The following is a 25,658-nucleotide window of genomic DNA, read 5'->3' as shown; positions in this document are numbered from 1 at the left end:
CGATCTTCTAGTAACGAAAGATCATAATACTGATTGCCGGAAAGTATTCGGCATCAGGGCAAACTTTCGTCAGCAAGGACGTTGACTATCGTCGATGGGGGTTGTGGTGCCAAGGTGTGGTACTGGGAAATCTCATCAAGATCGTCATCGAAGAGTTATGTGTGTCCAGATCAGCGTCTGTTAGTCGTGGTTGTGTCCAAGTGCTCGTCTGTGTGAGACTCTGTTGCAGTGGAGATGCGTCAGGGTTGAAGGGCTGTCCGATGAGGTGTATCACTGAGGGCGAAGACGTGCGTGCAGACATGATGGCGGATGGTCATCTGTGTGTCTCGGCAAGAAGACGGAAGCTCAAGAGTATTGTGAGGCGGTAACCAGTGAAGGTGAATCTCTTCAATGAGGCCATGTCTCTACGTGGAGATATGGGTTTAGCTAGCACGTATTGCGCTAGGAGTGTACGGTGTAGTGCACATGATTAGCGTGGCTGGGAGTCAAGACCATGCGTTGAGCTGAGTCGATTCGTGAAGCTGTGATGAGTCAAGATCAGGGAAGCACGGAAGACATGTCAAGATTAGGAGGAGATTGTTGGAATAATCTTGGCTAATGAAAATAGTACACGTAATAGCTAGAGTTCTAGTTGTATTCGGAGTGGATTCCTAGTTGTAATTGGACAAGGTTAACTAGATGGCAAGTGCTGCCACGGGTGACTGGGTGAGTCCGTTCAGAAGTAGGAGTACTACTCCGTGTAGGTGTTCTGGTCCTAGCTAAGCTGGTTGGGTAGTGTGTGTGTATATACACAACCAGGTTAAGAGGGTTGTAACGTGATATTTACAAGAGAAATAAATAGACAAGACACGACAGGTGCCTTTGGCCATAATTTGGTGGTCCTCGTGTGCGTCTTCATGTGATTATCTTTGGGCAAACCCAGCAATGCTCAAAAATGCTGAAGGATAGTTGATCTACAGCCCTTGATTATCTTTCGTATCCATAGTTAGCTATCTTCTTTTTGGCTGAACATAAATTTTGGGAATAAGCACACCTAGAAAAAAATAAGTGCAGCAATAGCAACAGGATCTAACTTGGATGTGCTTCTTCATTAGTTGGCCCATCATCAAATATATGCACTACCTTGGCATTATTTTCTCGATATTGCGCAGTCGTAGGTTCCATGCTGAGTTCTCAGCCTATTGTACACATTCTGCATTGTTTGAAAAATCACAGCCCCACACATTAATTAATTAATTAATTAATCATATTCAATCCTAAATATTTTGAGGAACATAAAGAGCAAAAGAAGATAATTGCTATACAACAAGCCACTGCGTTACGCCAAGCAGTTCTGAACCACCTATCCATTTGACTCGAATGATACCGAACATGTCTGAATCCACGAAAGATAATTTGTCAATTTTGAATAATTACTTAGTAGATGCCCAAACTTGCCAATTAATCAGGTAAAACATTTGCAAGAAATAAGGCTAGTCATAGTGGAAGTAACAAAGATGGTAATATAAGTGCTAACTAAGCAAATTTAGTAATGTGGCATGTTATTAATGAGGAGAGAGAGGTTTGTGGTAACTAGATATGTTACCATAACATCACACAAACCAAAGCAAACTGAGTTTACAATCTAATAAATGACACAATGCATGACACCACATATATGTTATTACCCACTGTGGAGATAGTAACTTAGAGTAGTAACAAAGACATGTTACTGCTCTAAGTTACCATGCATTATGACCAGCCTAAGGTCAAATGGTGCAGAACCTTGTACAAACATTGGAACTGGAGCCAATTTAATCAACAATTAAGAGGGAAACAATAGGTGGTTAATCTTCTCACTCTCTGCAAGTCGGATCCCAGGAAAGTCAGTTAGATCGTGTCTACTATATATGTATTGCAAGTGGGATCCCACTAAAATCTCCCTTTTAGTTCATTTGTGGGATTTACTAATTCAAAATCTTAGCTCAAAATTTAAACTAAAATTGAAAATGAACTAAAAGAGGGATATTGGTGGGATCCCACTTGACACCCTCCAACGCCACACTTGCTACCGTATGCACGCATGGACCTCACGAGTCGCATTACACGTATGCATAGCGTGAACAAGCTCTTCCTTTACGAGCTCCTTCGAGCGTCGCCACGTCCCGCATCCCAAACATAATGGCACCATAGGATCACAAGAATTGGGTCTATGGTGGTCAGGTCATTGGATTTTTCGCTAACGCGCCCAAGCTGGTGAGGTCGGTACCCAAAAAATGGTGGATTTAGAAGGGTACTTAATTTGGGATTTTCATTGTTGATGGTAAAAGCAACTTAGGATTTCGATGTTGTGACGGTTGTTTCGATATGCTGCAAGACCATATATGTCTTGATGCGTGCACATAAATAAGATGTCTTTTTGTTAAAAAAAACATAGTAAGATGTCACGATGATTTTATGAGTATTGCAAATTTTGTTCAAGTATGTTTTCCATGTTGGATATGATGTGAGCTCTTTTTTTACTGCAAGATGTCGCCGTTGCCTCGTCATCTCGAAGAACACACCAAAAAAACCTAAAACAGGAAGAGAAAAAATATCCTTCCATCAGCAAGCGTCTGGGATCCGCCGCACCTCCAACACCAGGAAGGCCATCGGAAACGGGGCGGGCAGCCGCGGAGGGCATAGAAGCCGTAGTCACTTGGAGTCTCCCGGAGATCGCATCTCCTTTTCCTCACGTAATGTTTCTTTCATATTTTACTTATCTACCCCACTCTAATCCTAAATTGTCGTCGAAATATTACATGTATCTAGACGCTTTTTAAGAATAGATACATCCATATTTGGGCAAATTTGAGCAAGAATATAGGATCAGATGGAGTTACCTGACAAGCAAAGATGACAACAACCTAATGTCTAGCCAAAAAACAGCCATCCAAGAATATATATAACATGGCATCTAATTTTTAAGATATCGTGCGCTGAATCCCACAAGTAAATGGTCGAAATTCATTATTTAAGAGATAAAAAATAAAATCAAAATCAAAAGAATTTTCTTCTTTTTTGAGAAAAAAAATCAAAAGAATCAGTTGCAAAAAGGACTGTATGGGCCGGCCCACGGTGCGCCGGGCTGGGAATAACAAAACCGGCTGGCCTGGTTCTCATAAAAAAAAAACTGGCCGGGTCCCACCCGTCGTCTCCTTCCTCCCCTCAAATACTCGTCTTCTCGTCGTCGAATGCTCTGTTTCACCTCCACGCCGGCGAGCCCGCCGACCATAAAATCCGACGAAATATTCACCCGATACTCCTGAGAGCGGCTTCCGATGGCGGTGGGTGTAGACCCGGATTGTGACGACGGCGATGGCCTCTCCTCCGCCGGCGACAGCCTCTCCTTCGCCCCTCGAATTTCTGGGATTCCGATAGAGATTAGAACCCGTCAAGAACTCTCAGGACCTGGTTATCCTGCAAGAAAAAATCCAATGGCGAGAGCTTCTGGAACACCGTCGTACATCGCCGCCAAGAGTCTCACCGAGAAAGAATCGAACCCGTCAAGAACTCGCACGAACTCCTCCTCCTCCTCCTCCTCCACCAATGGAGAGAGTCTACTCGGATGGAACAGCGACACCGATTCCATGCTTGCTTCAGAGCGCGTCACCGTGGTACGCCAACGTGAGGAGGGCGCGGCCGTATCGCAGCCAAGAATCAAGAACTCCATCAAGAACTCTGGCAAGAACTCTCTCAAGGACACAACAAGCGATATCGTGCTCGCTCCGGCGCGCGTCCCCGTCACATCCCAATGCGAGGAGAGCGCGGCCGCCGCCGAGACGGGGCTCTTCGTCGCGATCGCCGCCTCCGTGAAGGAGCAGCAGCGCTGCCGCCGTGCGGCCCTCGGAGCAGAGCGCGGCATTCGGAGCGCGCTCGTGGTCAGCCTGAGCGCCGACAAGGACGAGGAGCAGGGCTACCGCGGCGCGGCCCTCGGAGCAGAGCGCGGCATTCGGAGCGCGCACTTGGTGCGCGGCCAGAGCGCGCGCCCCGTCGCCGGCGCCGGCGCCCACAGCCTCGAGGAGAAGAAGGCCAGCTGCTCGGCCTCGGACTTGCTGTTGGCTGGTGCGAGGAACGGGGGGCTGGCGGCTCAAGCAAAAGTCCTTGTGCGACAAGGAGCGAGATTCTGGCTAGACGTTTTTGTGGACTGGCTCAAGAAGCTCCTGCGATTTCCAAAAGAAGAAGAAGAAGTGTGTATGCCTATGAAGCCACGTGAATGGAGTTGGCTCAGCATCATGGGGTCGCCCATCATACAGTCACTTAATGCACAAGGAAAACAAGACGGTGAGTCCTCTCTCCTTGAGTCCTTTGCTACTTGTTTTCCTTTGGTATGTCTATGTTTGCTTTGCTTTGCTATGTCATTGAGTCCTTTGCTAGTACTTGTTTTCCCCCAATACAATTGCATGCTATGTTTGCTTTGGTGTGTCAGTTGTTATGTGTTAACAAGCCGTTGCTATTTACTTTACTGCTGTACTGGATCGCCCATGATCCAATCCAATTGCATGCTTGCTGGGATGCCAGTTATTATGCATGCGTTAACAAGCTTGCTTTAATACCCGCAAAAAGAAAATGCTAAATAACAAGCTTGCTTTTAATGAAGGATTGCTTGCTGTTGCTGGATATACTGATTGCTTTGCCTGTGCCAGGTTCGTGTGTCATTTGTGCGTGCCTCAAGTGCATAGTAGCGAATCATACACTGGATTTTGAAAGAAGGTATGGGTCTGGTTCATTTCCATACCAGCTCAGTGACATTCAAGAGTTTAAGTTTGCCTGCGAGGTCTGGGAGATTTGGTCACCTGGGGAGGGAACCGATGAGGAATTGGTGCTCGGGCTCGTTCAGAAATTGGAAGGATTGAGGACACTACGCGTGCCCGGCTGGAAGAACTGTAAACTGCAGATTGAGGGGCACAAGATGTTCCTCACCAAATCACTGGACCCGTTTTCTGCCGCTATGCTGATTTACAAGCGAGGGCCAGTGGTCGGCTCGCTGTATACTACCAATGACTACTTCAAAAGCAACTGGGATGAAAAGTACGTGTTCCAAGGAAGAATGACTGCCAAGAGCAGGAGGAGGAAGAAGAAGACCAACAATATGCACTCGGTCGTCTGCTTCGCGTACCGGCTCACGTCCAGCGGTCTGCACATCCGGATAATGGATAACCATTTTCCACACGGTCCTCTGAGATGGATTAGCTACTCAGCATTTGAGGAGTTTTGGGTCATCCACATCACCCCGCTCGACGCCGATTTGCTTCGGGAGACAGACGATAGGACTAGACCATCTTTTCTCAGGAAGCTAGCACCATTCTAGACTTTCTCTCTCACGGCCAGTTTTTTTCCAAGTAGTGATGTAGTACTATTTTGTTTTACCTCTATGAAATTTGCTTACATAGGACATGCATTCTTGTATCATTACATCTCCTAAAGTGGTATTGAAGAGACATGTGGTGCGGTATTCTCAACGCGTCGGTGATATAGATTATGGAGAGTCCTGAAAGGAATTTCATTTATCTAGGTCAACTTAACAGATATCTGGAAGGATGGTTCGATCAATAGCTTATAGAAAAGGGCGTGCGTAGTTCATTCATATAGATATGTCAAGAAAAGATACAGGCAGGCTCATAGAGCAAAATGATGCGGCACGACATATCATATATAGCCCTTCTATGCACAGACAAAACACCATCGTCAGTTCGAACTTAACAGCCAGGATTTGAGTCCACAGAAGAACATGACGCTACATTGTCTTATGAAATACGCAACATCCATTGCACACAGGCGCGAACAGGTTCTGTAGATCATATATATTACACATCTCCATCGCACAAGCAACAGCGGGTCGGACTGATAGCATATTCACATGGCTAAACGTCTTCCATAAAAGGCGAAACCACCTACAAAAATAAAAACACTATTTTAGAATAGAAGAATATGGTGCCATCATTTTCACTGCTACAGCATCAAAACACAACATAGAATTTCGAGTTTGAGAGGCACCTTCTCTCACGCCTTGGACTTTAGCTTCTTCTGGCCGACACCTTTCTTTGCCGGTGTGCCAGGAGTGAGCGTGGACGTGGAGACATTGGTGGCGGCATCCTGAGTAGGCAGCACATGATACCTAAACAGCAGAGCAAAGAGACCAGATTCTGTAGTAAATAAATAAGGTGCCAATATTGCTACTGATGCCTTACACATACAACTGAGAGAAGGAAAAATAGGAAATGAGTTGACATACAGCGTTACCCAGGAGGAATCGCTGGATCAGTTTCCTGTGAATCATAAATCAAACACTAAGTTAGGACCAACCTGGCACGCACAGATGTGGGCAAGAGTTACAGTGGTACCTGATTGTTGGTGCAACCAGCATCCACATTCAGATCATCAGATTTTATGCACAAACAGACCCACATCCATTACCGAGCAATCAACCTAGAAGCAATACACAGGTAACCGGTGGCCGAATTTATATAAGAAGGGTATACTTATATGTGGATTTAGGGATCGTGTCAGAAGCTGCGGAGGTAGCTGTCTACTTCCTTCGCTGAAGCTGATACCTCAAAATCAGCATCATTGCCTTGATCCTTACTGTAACAATAGCAACAAAACACACACACATGGTAAGCATGGATTGATGCACATTGCATTCCATGAAAAGCGAAGTGCTATAGAATCGCGAAAGCCCAAACTGACAAAAGCACTTTGTACCTAGCGTACAGAAAATACTATGGACTGTCAATCGCACATGGGGCAATAAGCAAAACTAACCCAGAAACTGATTCATCAGGTTACCTCTTGAGTGACTTCAGTGGCTGCATAGGATAATAGTATTACTGCAAAGACACTGCAACATCAAACAGCAATGACATAAAACTACCATACCACTCGAGCATGAGGTGGGCACCTAGGATAATCGTGACACATTTCCGGTAGTTGAGGAACAGCCGCAGGTGAGAGCTCCACCCCAGCATCAGACGATGAAAGAGGCAACAAATGTGACGGACCTGAAGACTTAGGCGCAGTTTTGAGCATAGCAGCACCGAGTGTCCTGAGGAACTCCAGTTTGCTTGCCAAAGAAAGTCTCAATACCATTCACTTGAAACGAAATATTTCTTTGTGTGGGGCTTTTCTGTTATATGATTTCATGAGCAAACCCACAAAGATGCCGACCACAGGTGAATCCTGTCCTGCCTCATGCACCAGATGAGCATCAAAATCCTCAGCCCTCTGACCCCAAATAAACTGGAAGGGCGCACAGAGCACACGGGCATAACAACAAACAGCCTGCGCACACCCCAAAAATGCAGAAGAATGGTAGATGCAGCAGGCTCACCAGAGAGACGACCTGCACAAAGAAAACAGTCAATACAGTAGAGGAGCCAGCAACCACAGCAAGCGCCGGTAATGCAGGCTAATCGGTAAGAACGCAGCAGCAACACTAACCGGCTTCACCAACAAGCAAGCACCGGACGCAAGCACAGGCGCCGGAACCAAACCAAACCCATGAGCAAAGAGACAGAAAGCAGTCAGCCACGAAGACGAAGGAATCCGCAGGAACGGAAAATCGGCACGGAGGACGCACCGCACGCCTCATCCCACGGAGAAACGACGTTCTGGAACACACCACTGCAGAGCCTGTGACGAGTGGAGTGGTGGACGACCTGGAGGCGGCGGACGATGTCGGGGCTGGCGGCGGCGGGCGACTGGGACGGCGGACCTGCGGCTGCGGGTGGCGGGCAATAGTGGCCGGCGGCGGCGGCAAGCAGCAGCGAGAAAGAGAGAGATGGAAGGGGGAGAGAAAGAGATGGCGTCGGTGTATGCCACTCGTGTATTCGTGTATATACGTGCACGTAGAGAGGGTTTGGGAAATACACGATCGGAAAGTTAAAAAAAAAACACGGAGGAGAGGCGATTTTTTACGGAGGACCCCGGCCGGTGGAGAGCCGCTCAACTCAAGAATTCAGGTATTTTCAAGCAGATTATCTCATCGGAATTACCCGTGTGAAAGCCACTGTAAAGCCAAAGAACTGGAAAGAACATCTCAAGCAAAAAAATTACTGGAAAGAAGGCACCATGATTCGTGCACCACGAAACACACCATACACAGATCTGGCTTCTCAAGCAACAAAGCCCAGGATAGAAGGAACAATGGCAAGTTGAAGATACTCCATTCGATACAAATGAGAATTTTACTTTTATTTATGTGATTATTTGAAGACAATACGGAGCACGAGTTGTCCCTGGTGGCTGGAGTAAAAGCTATCTGAAGCCATCCGTCAAGATAATAACAGTCCTTTGCATCATCACGACACATGCACAGATGAGATTAGGCAGGAAGAATTAGCAACAGGCCAGTACCATTCCCAAAGCCTTGAACTCCGAATTCCTAAATCAAAAGAATCGTAGCAGTTTGCACAAAAGTAGCAGGATGCCCATCAAACGGGCAGACACTTTTTCTTGCAAAATTCCAGTGTCCTGCATCTGTGTGCAAGCACCCATGTCCTCCTCCCCCATCAAGAAATTACTTGATGGGCATAGCAAAAGGCATGAAGTAAAAGAAACAGTGGTTTGAAAGAGAGGAGGAAATGTCCTAACATACAAAAATGACACAGCTAAGTCGCCACGATCGGTAACAGTCTGATTATTTTGCTACCTTTCTATTTGCAATTAGATCATCTACTGTACAGCCTTGGGAGGAGAGAGAGCCTTTTCTGCTCCGGTTCATGTGTTCCACACTTCCACTCAGATTGCCAATGCTCCATCAACCGATTCACCATCATCATCGGAGGTGGGAGGCTTTGTTTTGGGCATGACTTTTGAAAACCCGTAGCCCAGAGAACTTCCAGTTGTAGTACACAGCTGTGAGGGAAACAAACGGTCACCAGTTAATCAAAAGAATTTTGTTCAGTTCAGCTATTAACTCAGTGCGCTGATACCACTTCATCAGCTCAATAAACATGAAAATTTGGAACTGGGATCTGTCCACTAAGCAAATCCTCGAATACATCAACATTTTAATCATGCAAAGAACCGTAAAACACTATTACCAAATGACTAGTATTTTCAGAGAAGTGCTGCTACCATGCAAGACGATCATTAATAGCTAATTTTTCTTATCCAATGCAATTACATTTTAAGAATATTTTCATAACTATTACACCATCCAGAATAATTTAATTGTTAAAGCATTACGAATAACATCATCATTATTAAATTTTTACGAATAAGATCATCATTGTTAAATCTTTATGAATAAGATTACTAAGCGATAATGTAACCAAACCTCCGTGAGCTCTGACAGATGACGATTCCTGAATTCATTGATAGTTGTTGCAATCTCGGACATTGGAAGTTTTGCCTGCAATACAATACATGAAGATAAAAATGGTGCTTGTGCATCAAATTCAATACTCTTCTGAATGCACACAACATAATATAATAACAGCAGGCTTACTTGGGCAAGAACAGCAGCAGCTAATTGAAGACTTGGTTCTAAGGTCTCAGGGACAACCTAAAACGTTGAAATGAAGTTTTATCATAAATTATGTTATCATGGTTGATGATAAAGCGTATGGTAAAAAGAACTGGGTACAAGACAAAAAAAAAGGGTTAATTTGATACGTGTCACTACAATTCTTGCGTATTCGAAAAGCAGCTTATGTACAAGCAAGCTATGGAAGCTGCTGGCTCCAAGAGGCAAGAGCACAGAAGAATAGGTGGTACATAACGGTACCATACAGTTTACCACTGTACCAACAAGATACGGCATGCAGGTCTCACATGCTTCATGGTTAGCATATCTAGCAGAGTTGCAAACAAGCTTGACCTACAATCTTGAGTTTAAAACATGATCCATCGGTAGCCAAATAATTCCTAATGGTCCATAAAATATGATCATAAACCATATTTGCGCGTACAGGGTTCTTCAACTGGCTGGCTGCTAGATTTATAATAAACAATTGAGTCCATATTCTACTTGCTGCAGATGGTTTCACCAAGTTGGTGGCTGGTATTAGTTTGGCTCACCAACCTAGCAGCTATTGTATGGGCAACGTCGGAAATTACACCTGATAGATAGAGGCACCAGTTACTTGTTTAGTACATAGAGCAACGTTTCACAAGCCAGGTTGCTGGCTTCATGTTTCTTCTGATAAACTAACAAAACCAATGCCTTTGCAAATAGCATCAACAAACCACATGGCATTTGCCCAGACAAGTTGACCCTAGAAAATCGCACCACCTAACAATCTTTTAGATCCACACACACAACATATTGATTTGTACCCACAAAAAAGAAAAGATTGATTTGTGGCATTTACTTACCGCTGATGCACCTGCTTTCTCCAAATTAACACCATGATCAACATCATGTGCTCGGACAAATGTCTTTACATTTGGGAAGTATTTGCTCAGAGCCCAAACAGCTCGGTAATTTGCACCAGGAGTATCTAAAGTAATGGCAGCAGCACATGCCCTATCAGCCCCAACTTTGTGCAGCACCTAACAAAAATCAAAAGATTATCACTTCCAAGTTTTGACAAGCACATGACTGAATTTAGTTTAACTCTTCCTACCTCTCTACTTCCTGCATCACCAAAATATACTGGCAGGTCAAGAGCGCGCCCAACTGCCACCCGATCACTGAAAAGTACCAAATAATTAAATGGTGGATACTGCACTGGACTTTGTCAGTGAGGTTGATAAATTGAACAAACACAATGCAATAGACCAAGGTACTTAGAAATGCTAACCAAATCACAGTAATTTTATTTCAGAGGGAAGCTACTATGAGCCTACGACTATGTAACCAACAGTCACTAAAAGTAGGGCGTAAGGGTCTTCCCTAGTTTTCAAGTTATCTTATCTGATTCTTAGTTGCAGATATACTATACTAGCATTCATCTCTAGTTATGTGTTAATCGTCCGAGAGCATGATAGCAACCACTACTAGTAGTACACATCATAGTTAAATCTTAGCTAACAAAGTAATTCTTAGAGTTAAGCATATATATGCACATCTGAGAATTTCTTTTACATGTCTAATTTTCTTGTACACTCATGGATCAATACTTGATCAGTAGCCATGCAAACATGTTTCGTTATTCTTATAGTGTGTTAAAAATAAGGTCATTGCCACATCCAGTACCATACCTTCGAACATCAAGCGCAACAAATGGAATTAATCGCTCTGACAGGAGTTGAGCGATGATCTAGTACAAGGAAAAGACACATTGTTATAAAACTATTGAGCATGAGAGATATAATAGGTCACTAGGATTGCAAGATAACCTGCCCAACACGTCCAAATCCCAATATAATAATATGGCCTTGCAAGTCATCTGTCTACACAAATAAACAAAAACCAAAGCTAGGTGAGAATCAGAATCTTCTATCTTCTAGGAAATAAATAGCTGCCACAATGTCACATATTTACATACAATATTGTAGAAAAGTAAATATAAGCAACCTTATCCCAATATTTGGTGCTTTTGACATCAGGCACACCCCACTAACATGGCAAATACCTCGTATATAATTACTACTGTGCCAACCGGTACTGAAAACAAGCATGCTGCATACAGCAATCCTAGCCTGATTGGCTTTCGGATTACTTATTCCCTTGTTTTGTGATTTTTGGGGCACGATTGAGTCATATGTTTGCTGCAACTTTTGCATGTAAATGTAATATCTTTAATATTCTTATAAAAACAGGCATTAACTGACTGTCCCTGCCTGAGGCATGGTCACTAAAGCAAAGTATGCATCCACCGTTCAACCAACCAATCAATGTCAGTAACCAGATGGATTCTGGTAAAGGGCACCTTGCTTTTAGTTTTCGCTGGTTTAGAAGTCTAGGAAGATAGTGGCAGCATCCTATAAGGAAACATATTGATATCTGCAGCAATAGTAACTGAGAAAGTACATGCAAAATTGCAAACATAGATCGCCATTGCTGCTAGTACACATCTAGTAAACAAGCCTACTAACGTATGTTGTTTGATTTATTGTGGCAGCTTAGTTTGCTTAAAAAACAAATGCATTATCGAGCTTCATTATAAACACAAGGAATGCACTACGGTGTGCACGTGCATGCCCTCAGTTGGGCGTAAGTTCTGATAGTTCGCATTCTCAGGCCCAAACTTTCCTTAAACATGACACTAACAGTTTACAACTTTACATGATTAGACTGTGAGAAAGAAAAAAAAACACTTTTGCATTTAGGCATGGTCACAGAAAAATATAACCAAAACATTTGGTGATAGCTGAGCTGACCTATGAAGAAATAAATAAATAATATACCTCACTTTCCACTGGCAATAAACTCCTCACGTCATGCTGCTCAAATTTGGATGCCAGAAACTGCCCTCCAGCAGCTAAGTATGGTGTCATGGCCATTGAAATGCCAACCACTAAAAATAATAAAGAAGATAATTGTGGCGATAGAAGACCCTGCGAAATAGTGTTCATGAGTTTTTCTCGATGCTGCATGACAATGATGAAATTTGAAAATTATTGATGTTCCTGTGATAAACTCGGGTATGAGATAACGTATCACCTAGAAGGCTACAACAGAAAGACAGAAAACAGTAGGCACATTCATAAAAAGCATTAAATGCAAAACCTGGTTGACGGCTTCTCCAAAAGCAACAAATGCAAACTCCCCGCCAGGTGCAAGCAGAAGACCAACCCGAACGGCAGCGATGGTGGAAATTCCAAACAGCCTACCAATAAATGTTACTAACAGTGTCTTTCCAATGATTAAGAGACCTAATATCAAAGAAATTGCTGGGTAATTTGACATAAACAACTTGGGGTCAATAGACATTCCAACCTGGAAAAGAAAGCCCAAGGTAAAGCATTAAGGAAGGTATGAAATAGAGTCAGAACTTATAAAAGGAATCAGAATCATTCTAAAGTAGGTAATTCAAGCACTGATTTTGAAGAAACAAATTTCTGAAATTTTGATTACAGGAGAATCTAAATAAGACAAAAGTAAATGCCATGACACCAATTAGTGGCATTCTTATGATTCTATGAATAGCAAGTTGTTGAAAGAAGATAATGAATGGTACTTCTGTGAGAAAGATATTGAAACCCTAGGAAATATATGAAGTTTACTGCTAGAAAGGAATTAAGATGCTATTGATAACATTTAATTGGGATAGCACAAATGACCATTCACATGATCAATTGTATTAGAAAAAAGAAATAAGTCCATTTTACCCCCCTCAACTAATCGATAAGTCCAAAAAACACCCTAAACTATGAAACCGGGTATTTAACCCCCCCCCCCCACCCCCGAACTATCAAAACAAGGCACCCGACCCCCCCTGTGCCTGTTTCCTGCTGGTCTGGGCGGTTTTGACCATGTTGACCGCCACGCTGGCAACAAGTGTCTGTCCTGAGCCCTCCTAACCCCGCGCCTAGACCTCTATCTCTCTTCTCAAATTCCAAATCGGGAACCCTAGCTCTGGCGTCGGCAGGGGCTGGACGACGCAGGCCTTGCGGAGGCGGACATTGGGCGTTGGGGCGGCTGCTAATCGACTGCTGGAACCTGCGCCCGCCCCTCTTCTTCCTCCCCGACGCCGGCGGCTGCTGCTCGGTGAGTTCATCTGCTTTTTTCTTCTTTTTCCCTCTCCTTCTGCTCCTCTGCTCGATGCTTAGCTTGCTGCATTTGCTTCTGTTCTTACAGAGCAATGGAAGATGATCTAGACTGCAACTAGAATTGCAAACAGATTTGAGAAGATGATTAAGCTAATAATCAGAGGAAACCAGCGGAGGAAAAGAGAAGGAAAACCGAATCGAACAACGGCTAACTCTGGTCGCGGGAGCTAAAGAACAGAAGAGAGTGAGAGAGAAGACAAAGACGGGAGAGAGAAGTCTGGGCAGATGGGCTCGGGAGCCACTTGCCAGACTGGCATGCCAGCATGGCGGTCAACATGGTCAAAACCGCCCAGACCAGCAGGAAACAGGCACAGGGGGGTTGGGTGCCTGGTTTCGATAGTTCGGGGGGGTTAAATACCCGGTTTCATAATTTAGGGTGTTTTTTGGACTTCTCGAGTAGTTGAGGGGGGTAAAATGGACTTATTTCTAGAAAAAATATGAATCAGAAACTCATGATAATAATACAATTCTGCAGTAAGATTGGTGTGGAGTCAAACAGTCAAGGATGCAATGCGATCTGATGCATATGTCAATGACTCCATAATTGATGAACTAACAATCGATAGTTGACCTAATTTGATGTCTGCAAAATTGCTTTATACATCTGTTCCACAATATCAACAGTACAGACCTTCCACAAAATCCTAATGGTATATACTGGTACAGAAATTAATATCTAGTGAGATTTTGTATTCAGAGCCCTCACCGTCATAAAGAATAGACCTAATAGAAGGCCACGATAAGGAGCAATATCTGACTCAACCTGTAAGGAGAACTCTGTTTCTGCTAATAACAAACCAGCCAAAAATGCTCCCAGTGCCATTGATAAGCCAGCCTGTGCATGAACAGTACAACAATATGAAATGTAGATTTCAGGAATGCAGGGTAAGAATATTATCAAATGATGTACGTACCCGAGCAGTAAGTAGACTTGTCCCAAATATAACAAGGAGAGTATTTGCCGAAAATATCTCGGCATTCCGATTTTCAGCAATTTGTCTGTAAATTGGCCGAAGGAACTGTCCAACAACAAGGAAACAGAAGTTGTGAGTAGAACAGTTACAACCATATTCTAAGAAATGGAGCTGCAGAATAAAAATGACTGAAACATCACACAAGCAGCGGCGGCTCACATACATGCATGTTATGTACGTGTGCATGTTCAGCTGGCAGTCAACAAAGAGTTTATGTAAAGACCCTCATAAGATAAGCATGCCAACTGTAAATGAAAATACAACTCACCAAACGACCTCCAGCAATGATGGCAGTTATAGCAGCTATTGCCTTTACCGCAGCCATTCCCATAGCTTCTGCTATTGCTTGGAAACCAACCTATAAGAAACAGAAATTGTATCAAGGGCCACACAGTTCAAACAGAAGGACTAAGCAATGAGTCTGGACGTTCGTTCAATGAAATATCATCATGTTCAAATAGCTCTGGATACTCCAGAACACTATAGTGGGACATGTGCTTTACCGTTCTCAATAGAAATGATAACCCGAGAAGAAATTAAGAAATTTGACTGACCATCACGGGATAAACATGTATATCTCCATCAGCAGTATATGTGATGTTCATAAATAATAACATCGTTTCTTTACAGAATATGTAGAATAATTTGCATGACATAAAAAGGTTACCCCTCCTTTTGAAGAATTAGGTGATATAAGTGGTATAAGTATCAACAGAACCACCACGGCCAAATCCTGGAAACAACATAAGAAACATCTATCAAAAGACAGTCTAAGATTAACATTACTAAAAGGTCGCCTCGTACTTTCCCTAAAATGAGGTAGACTAGAACTGTACCCATGGCAATACAAAAGACAGGCTTATGAAAATCACCGAAGGGAAGAAAGTATGTTAGTAAGAACACTGAACAAGAGGAAGAGAACCCTGAAATATAACCTATGGCATGAAAGAAAAACAATGTACATGGCAGATCATGCTAAATTTCTACCTGGAACAGTAACACAGAAAATGTAGCGCGTCCATGCCGAGATGTGCTCTCCCCTCGTTCTTGCAGTACCTTTCAAAGCAAAAATAGCAAGTGCTGAACAGCAGAGCAACAAAAGATTCTTATAAAAAATTGAACGAAAGCGTACTCAAGCATCCATGCCTGAAGAATAAAATTTGAAGCATGACAAGAAAAAAGTTTCCTCGTAATCTAATTCTTCTCTGAAGAGAAACTGATTCTAATGAACAACTTTATAATGATTGTGGTACAATTATGTTGCCTTGCATAATAACCAAGGTAGACAAATTTGATAAATGGGATGATTGCCAGTAATAATTACTTGCAGAACAACAGCTGTGGATGATAGAGCCAAACCACTCCCGATAACAATTGCCGCTGGTCCTGGTAATGCTGCAAAACGGTGAGCTACCATACCAACAACTGCTGTAGTCACCAACACCTATCAATTGTTATAACTTGTCAGGGAGCGATCCACATACTATGTGTGATAGTTGTGTAGCATTATAATTACCTGAGCAGAGCCTAATCCAAAGACATACTTCTTCATTGAGCTTAACCTTTCCACGGAAAGCTGCGGACAGAAAATATTAAACTGATATCTCCTGAAAGAAGAAAGACTCTTAAAAATCACTCAGCTTGTACCTCAAGGCCAATGTTGAATAACAAGAACACAACTCCAAATTCAGCAATTGCCTTTGTTCCATGGACATGACGGATGATAGAAAGACCATATGGACCAATGAGGACACCAGCAGCAAGATATCCAAGAACAGGACTGCCTACGATAACAAGAGGCATACAATAATTGAGTATTAAAGCATTGTGATTCTCTTCGTACAAGATCTCCACTTTTTTTTTGAAAGATTTAGTAGCAGATGTTTCTAGTACACAAGTTCGTGCATTTCAGGCAGTCGAGATTCTGTAATTCTTATATTGGGAAGTCACAATAAATGGTTACAGTTGAAACTAAAATTGAACCAGAATGAACACATAGAACTTTTTCAACATGGTTTCAGTCTGAAACGTTCAAAAAAATTGAAGATATGGGAAGGTTAGCCACCATGCCACACGTCGATAGCAGATATACATATCTCACCTCCAGGTATTTTCTGGAATAATGGCACAAAAACAACACTAGCCAGCAGCAAATATAGTATGTCAAAAAGTGAAGCTTCTTCCTCATTTACCTGAATCGGGCAAAAAATAGGGTAAGGAAGTTACTTGCAAGATCAACTTTACATTAACTTACATGAGCAGTAACAGGGCGGTCAGACAAAAGCATTACTATAGAATACACAAATGTGCAGGTTTAGATGAGACAGGGACAGATACCTCTTGATGAGGTAAGAGCTCGATTAGCTTCTTTATCCTTTTTGGGATCTGTCGTATCTCACGAACTATGGGCTCCGCAGTGGAGCTAACTTCTTCAATACTTGTGGCTATCCCTGGCTGCTGAAATAATTGATTACTCTTCTGAGCTCTACTGAAGAAGAATACTCTGTGGGACACAGACAATAAAAACATCATTTAAGAGAAAGATTGGTTAACCGATTTGCACGAGATTGATGGAAAGCATGTTCACACTATTGTAAGAGCAAGCACCGACAGTTACATTTATTCCAGTGAAGCAAAATGTGATTATGCAAGGCAAAAATATTGGGCTATGCGAAATCAAATCTTTGTTCCAAATTAGAAAACCACGAACATGTATATATCAGTCAACACGAAACTCACCCTGCACCAAGAAGTAGTGTCCCAACAACAAGTTTTGGTGCCTGCTTTCTGGCCGACTTCATTAGCCCTCGGAAAACAGATGTAGGTGTAAATTCTCCATCAGATTTGGAGGAGAAGAAAGATGCCGAGAAGAACCGAGATGATCGCTTCAACGATGATTTGGACTCCTTCCGTTCTATGTCTGGCTTCTTACCCTGCTTTGACTTATCCGTGTCAGATTCAGCTTCTTTCTGAGGCTCAACAAGCAACTTGTCACTGCGCTCGTCATTGGACATTTCATGGGACGATTCAAGCTGCTCAATGCCTTCAGCTGCTAGGTCACCAATTTGCATCAGACGCTCAACATTTGAAACCTCATCCCTTTCAGAAATGTCAGCTATACCATCACCGCTATAGTCATATACATCAGAAAGATCATCTTCTTCGTCACTTATTTGTCCCTCGGCAGCTGGCACTAGCTCGACCACAGAATCAACCGAGGAGATGGCCTTCTCCGCTTTCTGCAGCACTAGTTCCGCGTCGTTTGCACGCTTGGCTGCTTCCATCTCAAGAGCCACAGCCTGCTCAGCCAACACCATTATATTGGAGACATCCTCCTCGGCCTTCGAAGCATCCAAAAGAGCCCTCTCGGCAAGCTCCGTGAGTCTGTCAACCTCCTTCTGCAGTTCCATTTTCTTCCCCTGGATCCGGCTCAGCTCCTCCTCGCATTTCGACAGGCTCGCCTGGCACCCCTTAATCTCCTCCTGTGCAGATGCAAAGGCTTCCTCCTCCACGTCATCAAGGCTAACTTCCAGCTGCCCGACGGAGCCCCTCTTGGCGTCCAGCGCCTCCGCCGCCAGCTGCAGCCGCGCCTCAGCCATGGAGAGCGCCATCGTGGCCTTGCGGACGGCCTCCTTGGCGTCCTCCTCCCTGCCGATGATCTCCTGCACGGTGGCCACGGCGGCCGAGACGTCCCGCTGCGCGCCGTCGGCTTTGTCCTTGAGGGCGATGGCGGACTCGGATATCCGCTGCGCCTTCCCCTCGAACATGGTGCTGTTGAGCCTGGCCACCTCCAGCTCCTTCCTGGCCCTGTGGAGCAGCTCCCTGAGGTCGTCCACGTCGACGCCGGCCGCCCTCGTCTCCTCGTCGGACCCCGAGGTGCCGCCCGCCGGCTCGTCGGCGCCCTCGGAGGAGCCCTTGGTGCCCTCCAGAGGGCCGTCGACGTAGGCCAACGAGTCGTTGCCCTGGCACTTAATCCCTCTGCCGGGAGGGCGGGAGCAGCAGGTCCCGTGGTGCTTGAGGGGAGCCGCGTAGAGGAGGAGGCCGCTGGAGCCGCAGCCGCGGAGGGCGGAGGCGACCATGAGGTTCCCTCCGCATCCGAGGCCGGTACCGCGGCGCCGGGCTCGCCGCAGCGAGCAGGCCCGGAAGGAGCCATTCCCTGCGGCGGCGCCGATCTGCAGGCCCGGCCGCGGAGCCGCGGCGCCGGAGGCAGCAGCAAACCTAGAGAAATCCATCTCCCGTCGTCCTGCTGCCGGAACACGGGAGAAGCAATCGAATCAGGAACCGGGACAAACGGTCGGCATCATTGTCGTTGGGAGCAAAAACACAAATGGCGCTCGCCCCTCAAATCGGGGCAGTGAGTGACGTATTCTCGTCGAACCCAAAAAATCCCCGAAAAAATGGCGGCGGTGAGACGGCGGAGCAAACCAAATCGGGCGAGGAGCATGGAAGCAAAGCACTCACCGATCGAACGCCCAGCGGGGGCTGGGGACTGGCTTGGCAGTACACGCGGCGGGGCGGAAAAACCAAGGGTTTGATTTGAACGAAGCGGATTGGATGCGTGTCAGGGTAGAATCGGGGAGGAGGAGACCATGAGGAGGAGGGGGGGGCGCCTCATTCCTGCTTCTGCCTCACTCTTTGGAGGCTGGGAAGGCCGGCTTTTGGCGATTGATTTTGCTGATTCTAATCTAGCGGAGGAGACGAGGCAAAACGCGACGCGACCTACCCACCCGTGCAGATTAGCCTACGCGATCAACTCCGAATTCTGCAAATTGCGGCCTCTGTGTGTGTGTGTGTGTGTGTGGACGTTGCGTGCACAAAATACTCGTGCCCCAACGGGATATTCCCTCACGGACGGGGCCACGGGGGGCACCAGCTTGACCCTACCTCCCTAGGCTGGGCCGCTGGGCTGGGCTGGGCTGGGCTGGAAGGACAAACAAAAACAGGCCATTCAATTCGGCCTTCAAAACAAGCTCCCCATGCCACCAAGTTCAAAGTACGTTCCTCTTAATAAAAAAAAAACAAGTTCAAAGTACGAGCACACATCATGAAGAATGCAAACTGGATGGACAACAGGACAAGGAGACGCACCATCACGCATTTCTGCGTCTACTTCCACCCAAGCTAACAAAAGGCTGTGTATATTTATTTACAAAGAGAATAACTCTGGATGGTGCACGGCCTCACTCATGCCGCAGTTACATGGTCTACAGTAGGTCACTTGCGTGATGCTCTATGGAGAAAAGATCGATGTTAACGGCTGACTGACGACTTGCTGCTTACCATTAGCTTAGCTATACCTCGTGCTGGTCAATACGGTCAGGACACTGCCAATTCACCTGATAGTTCCCCTTTAAATTAAGGACGAAACAACAGCCGGTTGAGACCTCGTATGAGAAGAACGCTAGCCTTTAGTTGTCTTCACTGCAATCTCCTTGGCGTTCCTCAGATGAGAAAGCGTATCCGTCAGGTCATTACTGCTTTCAACACATCTCATGTCACCAAGTATCCTGCGACACGCTTCCATCAACCCTTGGTAAGGCTGTGCGGCACAGACCGCTTTTGGAGAGTGCCCGGCTGGTTTCTCCATCAGCCTCCCTACCTTATTTTCCTCGCGCTCACTCAACTCTTCTTGCAGTTTGGCTGCCATGACTGATGCACGTCTAATACAACTTAATGGGAGCTGCAATCAGGATCACATCCCAGAAACCAACATGTTAGGGGAGCAATAAAGTTTAGTGTCTCAAAGCTTGTGTTTGGAGTACCCATGATGATACAACTTACATATGACTAACCTGTGCAAGCAGAGCAACATTGAGACCAAAGCTTCTGTCTGAAGCTCCAGCAACAAGTTTATACAAGAAAGTAATTTCTCCAAGATCCTCTGTTTCTGTGCCAATTTCCATCTTTTCATCAGTGATTTCCAACAGCTTCCTTGTTGATAGATATGAAACGTGGTATGCCCCAACGGAACCTTCAAATTCTCTCTGAATATCAAGAATTTTTGGATAATGAGTGACAAAAATGACAATACACTTCTTCTCTTTGAGGAGATACTGTAACGTAGCATAAGCAATAGCAACACCATCGTGTGTGCTTGTTCCACGACCAAGCTCATCAATGATAACTAAGGATCGAGATGAGCAGTTATGCAATATGTTGGAAGCTTCATTCAACTCTTCATAGAAGGTACTTGTTCCTTGCTGAATACTGTCAGATGCACCCATCCTAGTATAGATTCCATCGACAACATGCAATCTTGCTGATGAAGCTGGTACAAAGGAACCAACCTAATGGAATCAGAGCAACGAGTTTTAGAAATCACTTCAGAAAAAAGTTAGCAAAGGTAATCTGTAATGACTATAAACCTTTAGCTGTATGCAAAAGAAAATAACTCATTATTCTCAGAAGCAGTCCAACGATTAGGTTGAAGTTGTAATATACATCCACAACATCTCCAGGGGTAGCCTAAGATTATGGGACATAACCTATACCTGGGCCATAATGGTAATTAATGCAACTTGGCGAATATAGCAACTTTTTCCTCCCATGTTTGGTCCTGTAACAATCTGGCAGTACTCCTCATCTGCTTGAAGGTCTGTATCATTTGGAACAAAATTGTCTCCAAGTAGAGACTCCAGAACCTAAAATCCAACAGCATAGCATCAACATCATCGTCAATATAGCTAAAAAGTGTTATGTGCAGAACCTAAAATACGTCCAGAGACTTGTTCTTGAAACTTAGCAATGGAGTGAAAAGTGATATACAACTAACCGGATGGCGGCCGTCTTTGATGTGAATCTGGCTTGCTTCATTCTCAGGAACAAAATTAGGTTGCACATAGTTCTGTAAAAATGGAGAAACATATGGTTATCAATGTCATATAGGAAAAGGTACATGTAAAAAGGTAAACACTGGTCACAGATAGTATATTACATTTTGTTTTGCAAGTGTGGCAAGAGAGTATAAGCAGTCTAGAGCTGCAAGAGACTCAACAGTTGCTTGAAACTGCGCATAATATTTGCCGAAATCCATAAGGAACGTATGCCATGTTGTCCTGCAGATAACTGCTAGTTCTTCCTTAGCCAGCACTAAATTGTCCAAGTTTTTCACGATTTCAGGAGTGTGGTATCTGATAGTTTTTTTTGTGCTATTTACTTTCATCCAATTTGAAGGCACCCTTCTATCTACTGGTAGCTGCAGGCACAAATAGCCAATAGGCAATATTAATAACCCAATGAAAACTACAAGAAATATCCTTCCTACTTGAGACTAACAATATCTGAAGGTAACTGGATTCAACTAATCGACTTAACTTCAATCAAATAAGTTGTTCCAGCTACAGTTTTGTACTCCAAGTTGCGCATACCAAGCTGCTTCCGATACTCAACAATTAACAAATCCAGTTTTCGCTTGGCCATTTCAACAGTCACATGGCCCTCTGCAACCTACGGAAAGATATATAAATACAAGTATCATGGATCAGGAAAGATAAGGAACAAAAACAAGCTCAATTCATTAAAAGGGAAGGATTTACCTCAGGGAATTGATCAACAGACGCAATGAATATGTTTAGCATGTCTCCTTGATCAGCAGCATCTTTGTTAAGACACGAAAGAAGTTTCACAGCATTAGAAAGTACAGTGGATGATGAAGCTGTACTTATTAGCCTTCTCAGCAAAGAAGAGTGGACAGATTTACGCTGAGAAGACACAGTGTCAGTATCCTCGAGAACAAGCTTCTGCAGCTGCTTTCCAGCTGTCAGGATAGCCTCGATGACTCCAACAAACTGCAATGAAAATATAGGCAGTTAGCCGTCCAAAAGACATTTACCAGTTTTTGGCATAAATACTGAGAAATCTACAGTGGAAACTTTTGAGTTTCAGAGCATTCATTGTGATTCTATGAATATCGTATTAACTTGACAGGATACTTGGATAATAGGGTTGGGCTCAGCAGGTTATGATTTATGGCACAGAACACAAACACAATGCATCTCAAAAATTTCTTTTAAGTGACACATTTGTTGTACTACTTTACACAGGAAGGGTCAAAGGGAAATAAGTTTGTGTATTATTAAAGAAATCTAACTGACTTCTCTATTTTGTTGTGGTAACACATGTTAATGTACCAGGAAAACAAAAACTACTTGCAAGTATCAGATGCAACTTTTGAAATGAACAACCATAACTGGGGCTGGGGCGTTTTGCAGTAAAATCAATAAGAACAAAAGTGAATGCATATTTGACCTCTTTAGCTGTGGCTTTGCAGTGAAAAATCCGTGTTATTCCTCTTTGAGAATCAAGTGATCTTCCCAGCATTGTTAGAATAGATGAAAGAACGGTGCTTAGATCACTTCGCACAGAAGCTGTGCAGCCCCCATCCTCTCCATCATGAAGCATGCTATCTGAATGTTGCCGTGACCCCATCGATTCAGAGATCTCAGAGACCGCATCATGACGAGCACATATTAGATTTCTATCACATAAGGGGTGGGTCAACTGCAAGAACACCACAGAATTTTAAGAAAACAGTTAACATAATGAGAATAGCTTTTTGGTTTGTCACTCTGCAATATCTTTTCTTTTAGCGAAATGATATGTCACTGTGATAGGTCATTACTCATGACCAGGTATAAAACGTCTTACCCAGTGTCTAAACAGCCTAGATCCAAAAGCTGTACATGTGTTGTTCATAGCTTGGAATAAAGACCCTTCTACTGAACCATCTGAGTTGTTCTTCAATACCTGAAAGCATTCCTGGTGTTACCCATACCATAAATGGAATGGAGGAGAATCTCAAGGGCATGACACAGACACAAAATTATAAAATGGATGTGCTTCATATTTCTTGATCTTTGAGTTTTGAAGCAATGGTGCAGGAAGAGAAAGAAACAAAAAAACTACAGTTCTCTGACTATATGTAAGAAAGTGTGTCCCAGCAACAATATATTTTCCACTGCAAGAGGGCAAACACCAGCTGAGGAATAAATGGTTACAGATATCTAAACAGAGAGGAGACAAAATAATTGCAAGATGTTACAGAAGAATATACCTCAAGTTGTTGAAGAGCGTTTGCTGATAGGGACATTTCAGTATTAGCACTAAATGGACGGAATGAAGAACCAAAGCAGATTAACCTTTCCATACCGAAACCCTTGAGATAGCGAACAATCAATGCCATTGCTTGCACCACTAGCTCTGGCAGAGCCATGATGCCCTACGTGAACAGAAGGAACTTATTAAACTACATGGTGATCACAAAAGCTACAAGGTAGGACGACAGCTAATTACCTAATCTCCAGTTGGAACAGTTACGAAGGCTAACAGTACCTCAATCCCATGAAGATCATTGTCGATCCCTTGACGATTATTGTCTATCCCGTGACAACTGTTGTCTGCTTCACTTATTTCTATCATCTGCCTATTGTTTTCAATGGTCGGTGAATTGACCTCTGACTTCTCAAAAAAAGACAGCAATTCTGCTAAAGCGCCGGCCTCACCAAAACACATGCGCGGGGTGCACTCAACCCGGACATTAGAAGCAGGTCCCGCATATGCCCTCATCAGCTAGACAAAAAGTGGAGGAACACATGAACCAGAGGATCTTGAGCAATATAAAACTGGAAGGAGTATTGTAACACTCACCAAAAATCACAATAACATTAAAATGTAGCCAAAAAAGCAAATAAAGCTCACCATAGAATATTTTGCTTGAACTCAAGATGGTATGAATAGACAAAGTAAGAATACTTTTTGGTGGAATTGGAAACTGGTAAATGCAGAACTATTACTGCAAAGTAAGCACTGTAAATTTACAGATCGCATACTGAAAAAGATTGCATAATCTATAATCTACTCGTTAATGGTTAGTACAGCAGTGCATGTGTGCAACTTTACCTATTGTGTGCGTTGTGAATCACAACAACAAACAATTTTTGTAACACAAAACAAATGGTTCAGCTGGAGATCGGATTAACAAGCAGCTGATGCTTATGGTTCCAGAAATGGAGCAGGCACCCTTTACCTTTTCCGTAGCGAACGAGAGTGGAGTGCCGAGAATGACCTCGACGGGCGCCAAGCCAAGAAGCACGGCCTCGAGGCCGCTCCGGGAGGCGCCATCCATGAACTCCCCATGCACGACCTCGCCGGTGGACACCTCGACGGCCACCACCCCGACCTTCACCTCGAACCCCTCCCTCCCCACCGCCTCCGCCTCCCTGTCCACCACGCACACGAGGTACCTGCTCCCCTCCTCAGGCGCGCCGCCGCCCTCCAACTCCCCGGCGGAGGCCTCGATGGTGGCGCGCGTGTACACGGCCGACAGCCCGCGCGCGAACGGCGCCCCGGCCGCGGCGCCGCCGTGGGCCGCCTTGATGGCGGCGGTCTCGGTCTGGCGCACGACGCCGACCTTGTGGCCCGCGGCGACGAGGCGGCGGACGTGGAAGCCGAGGCGGAAAGTGGGGACGCTGGCGGTGAGGAAGCTGCGGTCCGGGTGCGCGACGATGCCGAGCACGGAGGCGGCAGCGGCCGCGTCCTCGCCGAAGAAGCGGTAGCGGTAGCCTACCTCGACCATGAGGAGCACGTCCGGGTGCCGCGCCTTGAGGTCCACCACCTGCTGCTCCAGCGGCGTGTATCCCTTGCCGCTGCCGCTGCCGCTGCTGCTAGGGTTTGATGCGGGAAGCCGTGGAACCGCCGTCGGCGCCGGCAGCGCGGAGAGAGGCGGCTCGAGGAGCCTGCGGCGGACGGCATCGCGAGCGGGGGCGGAGGAGGATGAGGAGGGTTTGTGTTTTTTGGCGTCGGGGGTTTTGGGGGAGCGGGAGAGGGCGCGCGCGCGCTTGGCGGGAGAGAAGGAAGCGAAGGCGGAGGCGGGTGGGTTCGGCGGAGGCGGTGCCACGGGCGGTTTGGCGGCGGCGGAGGGAGCGAAGAAGCGGGAGAGCACTTGCTGCTTCGGTTGCTTGCCCATGGCGACGAAGGCGGTGGGGGGGGGGGGGGGGGGGGGGAGTT

The 25,658-nt window shown here is 45.0% G+C and overlaps 2 protein-coding genes across 5 annotated transcripts; both read right to left on the bottom strand.

Annotated features, from left to right (window-relative positions):
- Positions 1 to 8,355: 8,355 nt before the first annotated feature.
- Positions 8,356 to 19,422, bottom strand: LOC100824553 (K(+) efflux antiporter 2, chloroplastic). 2 transcript variants are annotated; one of them, XM_010242337.3, is made up of 21 exons: positions 19,116 to 19,422; positions 17,394 to 18,900; positions 16,992 to 17,157; positions 16,756 to 16,846; positions 16,302 to 16,438; positions 16,171 to 16,230; positions 15,979 to 16,098; positions 15,642 to 15,710; positions 15,322 to 15,387; positions 14,923 to 15,012; positions 14,595 to 14,699; positions 14,387 to 14,515; positions 12,638 to 12,847; positions 12,316 to 12,465; positions 11,305 to 11,358; positions 11,167 to 11,225; positions 10,590 to 10,656; positions 10,339 to 10,515; positions 9,470 to 9,526; positions 9,299 to 9,373; positions 8,356 to 8,874 (listed from the first exon to the last, which is right to left on the bottom strand). In XM_010242337.3, exons 2-21 carry the CDS (start codon positions 18,884 to 18,886, stop codon positions 8,758 to 8,760), a joined length of 3,492 nt encoding a protein of 1,163 aa, XP_010240639.1. In that variant the 5' UTR covers positions 18,887 to 18,900; positions 19,116 to 19,422; the 3' UTR covers positions 8,356 to 8,757. The 2 variants fall into 2 exon arrangements, with proteins under 2 accessions (XP_010240639.1, XP_003579512.1); XM_003579464.4 differs by having other exon boundaries at positions 17,394 to 18,897.
- Positions 19,423 to 19,658: 236 nt separating this feature from the next.
- Positions 19,659 to 25,641, bottom strand: LOC100824247 (DNA mismatch repair protein MSH3). Of its 3 annotated transcripts, XM_010242336.3 has the most exons (13): positions 24,679 to 25,641; positions 23,985 to 24,221; positions 23,707 to 23,871; positions 23,301 to 23,399; positions 22,902 to 23,153; positions 22,354 to 22,441; positions 22,190 to 22,251; positions 21,969 to 22,100; positions 21,589 to 21,849; positions 21,427 to 21,498; positions 21,146 to 21,295; positions 20,447 to 20,941; positions 19,659 to 20,334 (listed from the first exon to the last, which is right to left on the bottom strand). In XM_010242336.3, the coding sequence occupies exons 1-13, from the start codon at positions 25,615 to 25,617 to the stop codon at positions 20,056 to 20,058; spliced, it is 3,231 nt and encodes a 1,076-aa protein (XP_010240638.2). In that variant the 5' UTR covers positions 25,618 to 25,641; the 3' UTR covers positions 19,659 to 20,055. The 3 variants fall into 3 exon arrangements, with proteins under 3 accessions (XP_010240638.2, XP_014751364.1, XP_024311444.1); XM_014895878.2 differs by having other exon boundaries at positions 22,190 to 22,441; XM_024455676.1 differs by lacking the exon at positions 19,659 to 20,334 and having other exon boundaries at positions 20,499 to 20,638; positions 20,737 to 20,941; positions 22,190 to 22,441.
- Between the last annotated feature and the right edge of the window lie 17 nt (positions 25,642 to 25,658).

Source organism: Brachypodium distachyon, chromosome 5 (genome assembly GCF_000005505.3).
Source record: "Brachypodium distachyon strain Bd21 chromosome 5, Brachypodium_distachyon_v3.0, whole genome shotgun sequence".
Lineage (NCBI taxonomy): Eukaryota > Viridiplantae > Streptophyta > Magnoliopsida > Poales > Poaceae > Brachypodium > Brachypodium distachyon.
This window is presented reverse-complemented; position numbering and strand designations above follow the sequence as displayed.

Bases quoted from the DNA above. Each gene is read 5' to 3' on its own strand.
- LOC100824247 (XM_014895878.2), bottom strand. From the start codon at position 25,617: ATGGGCAAGCAACCGAAGCAGCAAGTGCTCTCCCGCTTCTTCGCTCCC. The intron at 23,154-23,300 runs GTAAGACGTTTT...GTGTTCTTGCAG, and splicing joins CTAGGCTGTTTAGACACTGG to TTGACCCACCCCTTATGTGA. The intron at 20,942-21,145 runs GTATAGGTTATG...TGATTCCATTAG, and splicing joins TAATTACCATTATGGCCCAG to GTTGGTTCCTTTGTACCAGC.
- LOC100824553 (XM_010242337.3), bottom strand. From the start codon at position 18,886: ATGGATTTCTCTAGGTTTGCTGCTGCCTCCGGCGCCGCGGCTCCGCGG. The intron at 15,711-15,978 runs GTAATTATTACT...TTGCTTTGAAAG, and splicing joins CCACAGCTGTTGTTCTGCAA to GTACTGCAAGAACGAGGGGA. The intron at 14,700-14,922 runs GTGAGTTGTATT...GTTGTTGGACAG, and splicing joins TCATTGCTGGAGGTCGTTTG to TTCCTTCGGCCAATTTACAG.